At 60.9% G+C, this 8,843-nt stretch overlaps 1 protein-coding gene across 4 annotated transcripts in view; it reads left to right on the top strand.

Annotated features, from left to right (window-relative positions):
* Positions 1 to 4: 4 nt before the first annotated feature.
* The window catches only part of NOC2L (NOC2 like nucleolar associated transcriptional repressor), a 12,495-nt gene continuing 3,656 nt past the window's right edge, over positions 5 to 8,843 (top strand). Inside the window, exons 1-12 of one of the 4 annotated variants that reach the window (XM_047790992.1) lie at positions 5 to 165; positions 280 to 432; positions 1,846 to 2,020; positions 2,112 to 2,237; positions 2,823 to 2,940; positions 3,027 to 3,117; positions 4,730 to 4,808; positions 4,917 to 5,027; positions 5,369 to 5,482; positions 6,145 to 6,333; positions 6,524 to 6,663; positions 7,509 to 7,620. In XM_047790992.1, the coding sequence (XP_047646948.1) occupies positions 140 to 165; positions 280 to 432; positions 1,846 to 2,020; positions 2,112 to 2,237; positions 2,823 to 2,940; positions 3,027 to 3,117; positions 4,730 to 4,808; positions 4,917 to 5,027; positions 5,369 to 5,482; positions 6,145 to 6,333; positions 6,524 to 6,663; positions 7,509 to 7,620 (1,434 nt within the window). In that variant the 5' untranslated portion in view covers positions 5 to 139. Of the gene's footprint in view, positions 166 to 279; positions 433 to 1,845; positions 2,021 to 2,111; positions 2,238 to 2,819; positions 2,941 to 3,026; positions 3,118 to 4,729; positions 4,809 to 4,916; positions 5,028 to 5,368; positions 5,483 to 6,144; positions 6,334 to 6,523; positions 6,664 to 7,508; positions 7,621 to 8,843 lie in introns of all 4 variants that reach the window. The other 3 variants (XM_047790991.1, XM_047790995.1, XM_047790993.1) reach the window with 3 other exon arrangements.

Raw genomic sequence — 8,843 nt, 5'->3', positions numbered from 1 at the left:
GAATGCTGCCGCAGCCGTTGTTGGAGAACCGTAAAGCCACCCGGCGAGACGAGACTGGGCGGGGCCAACCTCAGGAAGTGCGCACAGCGCAAGGCCTGCCGGGGCCGGAAGCGGGGCGCACGCTGCGGGCCGGGCAGCGATGGCGGTGGCGCGGAGCCGCAAGCGGTGAGTCGAGGCCCTGCTCCCGCCTTTCTGGCGCCCCTTGCGCCTTTCCCGGGGTGGCGGGGCTAGGCACACCCGGCTGGCGGGGAGTCATAACTCCGAGGGCATGGCCCGCAGGCGTCTGGCGGAGCTGACTGTGGATGAGTTCCTGGCCTCGGGCTTTGATTCCGAGTCCGAATCGGAGCCCGAAGGAGCCGCAGAAGGCGAGACGCTGGCGGCACGCGGAGCCTCCCGGAGCGTAGATGAGCCAGATGGGAGTTCCTTGGCCAGGTGAGTGGAGCGTCCTCCACCGGACGTGTGTAAAGCAGAACCCCGTTAATCGTCCTGGCCCTCCCCACCACAAGGGTGCTGACCACTCCTGGGGCCTTAAGACTGAGACCTGAGGACCCGTGACCTCTCCCCCGGACCCTCCGGCTTGTTTATTCTTCGGACCGGTATTTACGGAGCGCCTCTTTTGTGCCAGGTCATTCAGGTCTTAGACGTTGGAGAATAGTACTCCTTTCTGGTCTTTGCGGTAAGAAAGCTTACTCGATTTTGGATGGCCCACGTTGTGTAGTGGGTTAGAAGAGGGAAGTGCTTGCGGTCAGGAAGGCAAAGCAGAAGGGGCTGGAGGCACAGGGAGCATATCTGGGAGCGCCTGCTGCAGCGTTAAGCGAAGTGGATAAGGCCATTCGAGGAGGTGATAATTGAGCGAAACCTGAGGGAGGGAACTGCCACAGTAGGAGAAGAATGTTCCACTGTTTTAGGGAGCAGGAACAGCAGAGGTCCTGAGGTGGGAGTGGGCCTTATGCGCCGAGATGAGTGTGGTTGTGGCAGGAATGAAGGGGAAAGTAGCAGGAAGTGAATCTGGAGAGGTAGTGATGGGGCTGGATCTTGTAGATCATTTATAAGACATCCTAGTACAGTGGGAAGTTATCTCAGGGGTTTGGTGAAGTAATGTCACGTAGCTCGTAACATGAAGGGTCTCTTGGGTTGCTGTGCTGAGAGGAGGTTGTGAAGGAATTGAGAGATAGTGCTGGTTTGAGAGGAGCCATGAGTGGATTTGAAAGTATTGTATTGGAGTTGCCGTCATGGCTCAGTGGTTAACATCTCTGACTAGGAACCATGAGGTTGTGGTTTGATCCCCGGCCTTGCTCAGTGGGTTAAGGATCTGGCGTTACCGTGAGTTGTTGTGTGGGTCGCAGACAAAGCTCGGATCCCGAGTTGCTGTGGCGTAGGCTGGCGGCGACAGCTCCAGTTAGACCCCTAGCCTGGGAACCTCCATGTACCACGGGTGCGGCCCCAAAAAACAAACACAAAACAAAGTATTGTATTGAGGAGATCTCATGGCAGCTGGGTTCGAGAGACAGGGAGAGGTTTATCTTTGATCTGAGAACCTGGAAAGGGGGAGTTAGAGATAGCTTAGATAGAGCAGGGTGTGAGCAGAGCAAGTCTGGCTGAAACTGCAGGTTAGGGCATCCGTATGCATTGAGGGTGGGGAGAGAGAGAGAGATCTGCCGAAAGCTCTCTCTCTGGAAGTCCCTCTGCCTTGATTGTTGGGAGCGGCCATGGAGGAAGTCAACTAAGCCTCATGGGTTCTCTGAGGAGGTCACCGCCTCACCGCCCTCACCACCCCCACCCCCTACACTGGCTTTGGCCTTGGCTGTACCTGCCAGTCAGTCTGGATGACCCCTACCTCCTCAGCCGGCGGAAGGGCCGTGCGTCCGAGCACAAGGACCAACTCTCTCGACTGAAGGACAAAGACCCTGAGTTCTACAAGTTCCTGCAGGAGAATGACCAGAGTCTGCTGAACTTTAGTGATTCGGACAGCTCCGAGGACGAAGAGGAGCAGTTCCACTCCTTGCCAGACAGGCTGGAAGTGAGGGCCTGCGCGCAGCTAGGTCGGGGGCAGGGGCGTACTTGTGGGATCCCTACATCCTGTCAAGCCTGGCCCTCTGTGTCTGGTGCAGGAAGCAAGTGAGGAGGAAGAAGATGAGGAGGAGGGGGACCGGGTCCTAGGAGGACCTGCAGGGAAGAGGAGGGATTCTGTCCCTGTGACCCTTGCCATGGTTGAGGGGTGGAAGCAGGCAGCAAAGGTGAGAAGTGGCATGGTGTGGGCAGCTGAACACCACCCCACCCTACCCTTGGCTATTGGTGATCTGGGGCTGTGCAGGCGAGAGGAGACAGGAGGGCAGAGCTCTTCTCTGAGCCCTGGCGCTGGAGTCCCTTCAGCGTGAGAGAATCTCAGTTCTTCCCTGCATACTAGGAGGGTTCAAGACTGCATCCTCTCCTTCATTCACAGACAGGGGCTCCCTGGAGTCCCGCTGTGGACAGGACATGGTCTCTGTGCCTTTGCTAGTTGGTGGAGCCAGGGCCCTTCCTCTGAGGGCGTCGCAGTGGTTTCTCCAGGGAAAAGAAAGGACAGAAAGAGAGAACTCCAGATACCCCTTGACTGGCCATCATCCTCATCCAGAACCCTCAGTTCCTTCCTCCTGGCCCTTCCAGGAGGCTCTGGGCCCTTTTTCTCTGGACCTGGCTCAGTAACACTGCTTCTACCTCTGCTCTTGAGTGCGGATGTGGGTGAGGGGTGCCTTTGTCTCGTAGTGCAGGTTCCTGGAGTCCCAGCTAGCTGCCTCTTGCTCTGCCCATCATGACCGGTTGCTCCTCCAATGTTTTAGCAGCACCTTACTCCCAAGCTGTTCCATGAAGTTGTTCAGGCGTTCCGAGCAGCCGTGTCCACCACCCAAGGAGACCAGGAAGTTGCTGAAGCCAGCAAATTCCAGGTCACGGACAGTGCTGGTGAGCTGGGGTGAGGTGACCTGGGATACTTGCTGTCTGTTCCATCTTTTGTCCTGAGAGTGGCATCTCTGGCCCCTTCATTGCAGTGTTCAATGCTTTGGTCACCTTCTGCATCAGAGATCTCTTTGGCTGCCTCGAGAAACTGCTGTTTGGAAAAGCCCCAAAGGATAGCAGCAGGTAAGAGGGCAGGGGCTGGCATGGAGGGCAATGATCAGGGCCCTGCGTTGGGGAAGGCAGAGGCCTTGCGACCTCGTGGTCCTCTCTAGACCCAGCTGGTGTGGAGGAATGTTGAGGGGCTCTTGGGAGAGACCGGACAGTCAGGGCCACGTGGGGGTAGCCCCATCCTTCTTCATTCCTCTTTTCTACTCTGCTCAGACTCCTTCGGGGGCCACAGAGTATGTGCTTGGCTTGCCTCCCCGTTTTCCCAGGTCCACACTCTCCGTCTTTGTCTTTGGATCTTGTTCATTCTCCTTGTCCTTTGCTTTGTGGCTGGTGTGTGTGTGTGTGTGTGTGTGTGTGTGTGTCCGGGCAGCCCGCCCCCTGGGCCCCCCCCCCCCAGCACGCTGGCTTGAGGACCTAGACTTCCATGTTAGAGGGAGGTTGAGCGGAGAAGGCCAAGGACCGTCCTCAGACAGGAGAGCGGAGCAGCAGACATTTGGCAGCGTGCGGGTTACCCCACATGATCTGGAGGCACTAAGAGCATGGAGGGTCCAACTCACCCCAGACACTTTTCAAAAGAAGAAAGAAGGCTCCAGGGAGAGATCCTCCTGTGACCACCTGAAGGGGAGGTGGGGGAGCAGCAGACTCAAAGATGGGGGGACGTGGGCTGGTGGCATGGTGGTCAGGGCTGGACTCAGAGGTCAGGGAGGTGCAGCTGCATGGGGGTGGTTCTGTCTGAAGGGGAGCAAAGTATGCTGACGGATCAGCGAAGGTGGAAGGACAGGCAGTGTGAGGGAGCAGCAAGCGTGCGGCACAAGTGGGCTGGCATTGGCTGGTGCGGGCTCTCGTGGAGGCCACAGCGCTGGAGAGAGTGGTCACCTCGAGGGACGGTGAGCTTGGGGAGGAAGCTCTGCTGCCTTCTGGGCCGTGGCTTCAGGCGCCCAGCGTCTGACATCAGCTGATGGGGAGACTTTCAGGGGCCCCTCTCTTTTCTTCCTTCGTGTGTGTTCGCAGATGCAGTAAAAGCACTTGCTTTGTGTTGAGTTCTTTGATTATTGAGGGGTGACGGCTGTGAGACACTCCCAGGAGCATCAGCCACCATTACTGAAATTAAGCAGTAAATGGGGACAGCTAGGTCTCCGTGAAGCGTGTATGGGTTGAAGGGAGCCAGCTTGCGGTGGTGGCTGGCGGTAGTGGTTGGTGATGCCTAGGTTAGACCACCCACTGCAGAGTGTGGGTGCGTGAGTGGTGGAGGTTGCTGGCGACCAGGAGTCCCTCTGGGGACTCCAGGGGAAGTGGCTGGCCCTGGGCTTGGACATGGAAGACCGTCAGCCCTCTGGCCAGGTGGGGTGGCCTGTGGGGGGGCTCAGGGCCTGTTGGTCACCTCCTTAGGTGCAGGTGTAGGACTGTCTCCCTGAGAGTTTTGATACATCTCTTGTGTCCACCCAAGTAGAAGGGCCACTGAGCTTTTCACGGGAAGGGGGTAAGGGATTCACCACAGGGCCTATGCGCCCCTGCATCCTGGGTGACCTGGGTGAGACGTAGCTCAGGGCACACCCCTGCCTCCTGGCCGCCCCACGTCTGAACCGTGTTGCTCAGCTGGACAGTGAGGGCTGCGGTCTCTCTGCAGGATGCTGCAGCCATCCAGCAGCCCGCTGTGGGGGAAGCTCCGGCTGGACGTCAAGGCGTACCTGAGTGCTGTCATACAGGTGCGGTTCTTCGGGGCAGGGCCTGCTGGTCCCGTGGGGCCTGGCCACGTCTGCGGGCCCAGTCCTTCTTCATCTCCTGGGCCTTGCTGACCTCTTCTGCCTCCCCAGCTGGTGGCCTGTGTGGCAGAGGCGACAGTAGCGGCGGCCGTCCTCCAGCACGTGGGCAGCTCTGTGCTCTACTACCTCACCTTCCCCAAGCAGTGCCGCATGCTGCTCAAGGTATGCTGGCCAGTGTGCAGGTGGCGCGTGCACCATCCCTGCAGGGCATTGTCTTGGGAGCGCCCGCAGGGCAGCACAGCCCGGTCTCTTGAGGATGGGCTGCCCTGGGGGCTGGGGGCAGCTTTCTGACGTGCATGACCTGAGGGCAGAGGTGGGTTTCCACCACACAGCCTTCAGGAGGGGTGGCACGCTCTGTTTTGCGTTGTCACTTCTCCCCGCTTCAGCTCTAACTCGTGGGGCCCCCTGGGGTGCTTGGGAAGGGCTTTCTCCCAGCTCGACCCCAGGAGCCTCTGGCCGGGCTCGGTGAGGCTGGGGCAGACCGTGACTCCCCGCCTCCGCAGAGGATGGTGGCCCTGTGGAGCACGGGAGAGGAGACGGTGCGAGTGCTGGCCTTCCTGGTCCTGGGCAGGGTCTGCCGACACAAGAAGGACGTCTTCCTGAGCCCTGTTCTCAAGGTAGTGGTGCCGCCGAGTCCGTCTGTCAGGGCCGGGCAGGCTACCTCTGTGGTTGGCACTCCTCACAGGCACCGTGACTCTGGGCAGACGCAGGCCCTTGTCGTGGTTTCCTCCCTGAAAAGTGGGGGGTGGGGTGGGGTTGCACGTGGGCTGCTCCCCACAGCTCTGACAGGACCAGGACATCAGGCCTGGAGAGGTGCAGGGACCTGCTGCTGGGCCTGAAGCTGGAGGGGGAGGGGGCCTGCTCCACACAGAGACCCTCTGGAAGCCACCCGTGTGGCTTGGTGTGCAGCAGGGGCTCCTTGGCCTCCCCCGCTCCCGGTCCTTCTGTGATCCTTACCCATTCCCAGAGTTACTTGTGCTGCAGCCACTCCTTCCTGGGTGCCCGGCCCTCCCTGTGAGGCCTCTCCCCTCTGCACGGCAGACTCTGTGCCCAGGGTTAGCGCGTGCACACACGAGGAGGCTGAGCAGCTGGTGGGGGAGGGACAAGGAGCAGGCGCCATGCCAGCAGGCGAGTCTGCAGCACACGTGGCTGTCCTGTGGTTCCTGCTGAGGCCAGCTCTGAGGGAGAGGTCCAGGTGGCTGGTGGTGGCTTGGAGCTGGGTGGTTGGGTCCAGGGCCCAGGAGCCCCACGGTGGCTCTGACGGGGGTGTTTCTGGCAGCAAATGTACATCACATACGTGAGGAACTGCAAATTCACCTCCCCCAGCGCCCTGCCTCTCATCAGCTTCATGCAGCGGACCCTGACGGAGCTGCTGGCCCTGGACTCTGGCGTCGCCTACCAGCACGCCTTCCTCTACATCCGCCAGCTCGCCATCCACCTGCGCAATGCCATGACCACACGCAAGAAGGTGTGCGGAGGGGCTTGCAGGGCTCAGGGGAACCCTGGGGCCTGACCTGCCTGGGGCTCGGGGCCTCCTGGAAACCCCCGTCTCTTGGGGGTACAGTGCAGCACCTTGGTCGGGTCCTCGCTGGTGGGAGCTGTGGGAGTGGGTGGAGGGCACCCTTGGGTGACCCGGAGGTGTACTTCGCTCTGCCCAGGAGACGTACCAGTCCGTGTACAACTGGCAGTTCGTGCACTGCCTCCACCTGTGGTGCCGTGCCCTCAGCACCGTCGGCCCCAGTGAGGCTCTGCAGCCCTTGATTTACCCCCTCTCCCAGGTCATCATCGGCTGCATCAAGTGAGTCGGGTGGGTGGGGCCGTCCTGGGGGCTGAAGGAGGCAGGGGCTGGGGTTCTGCAGGGCGGTTGGGGGACATCCCTCCAGGAGGCTATTTAGAGGTCCAGGTTACATGAGGGTGAGGCGGGTCTGGCAGTACCCCTGCTGGCTGGGGCCTCCTGGATGTGGGCCGTGTGACCTGGCTGCACTGGAGGAAGGGCTTGGGGTGAGGCCGTCTGTGGCCAGGGCCCAGCGAGGGGGAACGTCCTAGAATCGTGTCATCTGGGCTGCGTGGTTGCGTGTGAGGCCTCCCCACTTGCACATGAGGCCTGCTCGCAGTTAGTCCAGGATGCAGCACATGTGTTCTGGGGATGCCAGGTAGGGGGCCTGTGTGCAGTTTGAAGGGAATCTGCAGGGGCATCTTGGAGCGCTTAGATCGGGTAGGAACATCCAGCCTTGATCTCTGGGCACTGAGACTGGAGGAGCCACGTGTGGCCAGGAGAGGGCGTCCGTGTCTTCCTGAAGGCAAGAAAGAAAGGCTCGAATGATTCTTGCCACGCTGCTATCTCATGCGTTAGAATGAAATTGCGTTAATAGCCAGGTGGGGGTGTCCCCTGACCCCTGTAACTGAGCAAGGGGGCAGGTCCTTAAAAGCATGATTTCAGGCGAGGCCTTTTGTTCTGCCCTTTCCTGTGGGGGGTGGGTGTGGCCCCCACATCCCCAGGTTGGAGCCCTGAGGGTGGTGAAGAGTCAGGGGTAGCTGGGCCAGGAGGGTGAGGATGGCCTGGGGCCCGGGGGGCGGGGGCGGGAGGGGAGATGGTCTCTGAGGCTGGGGCCTATGTTCACTCTCGCCTTCCCCTGCCCCCAGGCTGGTTCCCACTGCCCGCTTCTACCCACTGCGCATGCACTGCGTGCGCGCCCTGACGCTGCTCTCGGAGGGCACGGGCACCTTCATCCCGGTGCTGCCCTTCATCCTGGAGGTGAGCTGGGGCGCGAGGTTGGGGAGGAATACCTTCCTGCTGCACGGCGTTGTGCAGCTCTCCCGAGGGCGTTGCACTGCCCCGTGCCTACCTGAGTTGGCGGTATGTGCTGGTTGGCAGGAATGCCATCGCAGACGAGGACGGCTGCTCTGCGGGGCTGCTCTGCGGGGCTGGCCCAAGGCACTGGTTTTAAGGCACAGACTTGAGTTGAGCCGGATGTTCGCCCAAGGTCAGAGTGAGCAGGAGAGCTGGGCCGGAAGCCCCGTCCGATTGTAATGCTGTGTTCTCCTGCATGCTTTTGCACGCGTGCACCTGTGTGTACGTGAGCATGAGGCTCGGTAGGGAGAGCTGTAGTTCAGAGGCCAGAGATCTGCGGAGGGCTGAGCCCCAGTGCACCACACTCTCAGGAGCTCATCCTCACCCGTTAGAGAGGCCTCAGCACCAACCACCAGACGGCCCGGAGCAGTGCTCAGTGTGGCCAGGGCTGGGGTGCCTCCCCCACCACCAGCAAGTGGAGAGGGAAGGGGGCCTGGTAGAGTCCAGTTCCCGGCAGGGCCTGCAGCTTGTCTCACGGGTGTCCTTTGGGAACATCCACGCCGCATAGAGGGCCTCTGACTTGGCCCCGGGGCCCTTGGTTGGCTTGGGGTCCCCACTGTGGGTCTCCCCCGCTGGCCAGCTCTGGGCATCTGTCTGTCTGCGGTCTTCCATGGTAACGTCCTCCACCTTTGCGTAGCCCACGTCCTCACCCCTGGCTCAGCTTGAGCTGCACCCACACGTCTTTTTCACACCCAGGGCTGCAGGAGCAAACAGGCGGTGGAGGCGAAAGCATAGCATCTGCTTGTGCCCTTCCCTTCCTGTGTGGGTGAGAAGAGGGGTTCAGAGCAGCCCTGTGTGGGCACTTAGCCTCCCCACACCGCAGGCAGCATCCTCCCAGGGGACCACTGTGTCCTTGCTGTGTCACAGCTGGAGCTGAGCTGGGCTCAGCGTGAAGGTCTCCTCCTCCACAGGGCAGGCTGTGGTGTCTCCTTTTGGGGGCCTTCCTCAGGCCTCCGCACCGTTTGCCACCCAACCCCCTCAGGGACACACCCTGGGTTCCCGCCATGGGACGGTGGCGGGGGAGGGTGCCCTGGTGAGAGTTGCGGCATAGCTCCCACTGCCCCAGGTGAGAGCGACCCTTGCCTTCAGACCTGCTTCCTGGCTCTGTTCTAGGAGAGGGCAGCAGA

This window comes from Phacochoerus africanus, chromosome 8 (genome assembly GCF_016906955.1).
Source record: "Phacochoerus africanus isolate WHEZ1 chromosome 8, ROS_Pafr_v1, whole genome shotgun sequence".
NCBI classification, from domain to species: Eukaryota; Metazoa; Chordata; class Mammalia; order Artiodactyla; family Suidae; genus Phacochoerus; species Phacochoerus africanus.
Note: the sequence above shows the minus strand (reverse complement) of the source record. Positions and strands in the feature narration are given on the sequence as shown.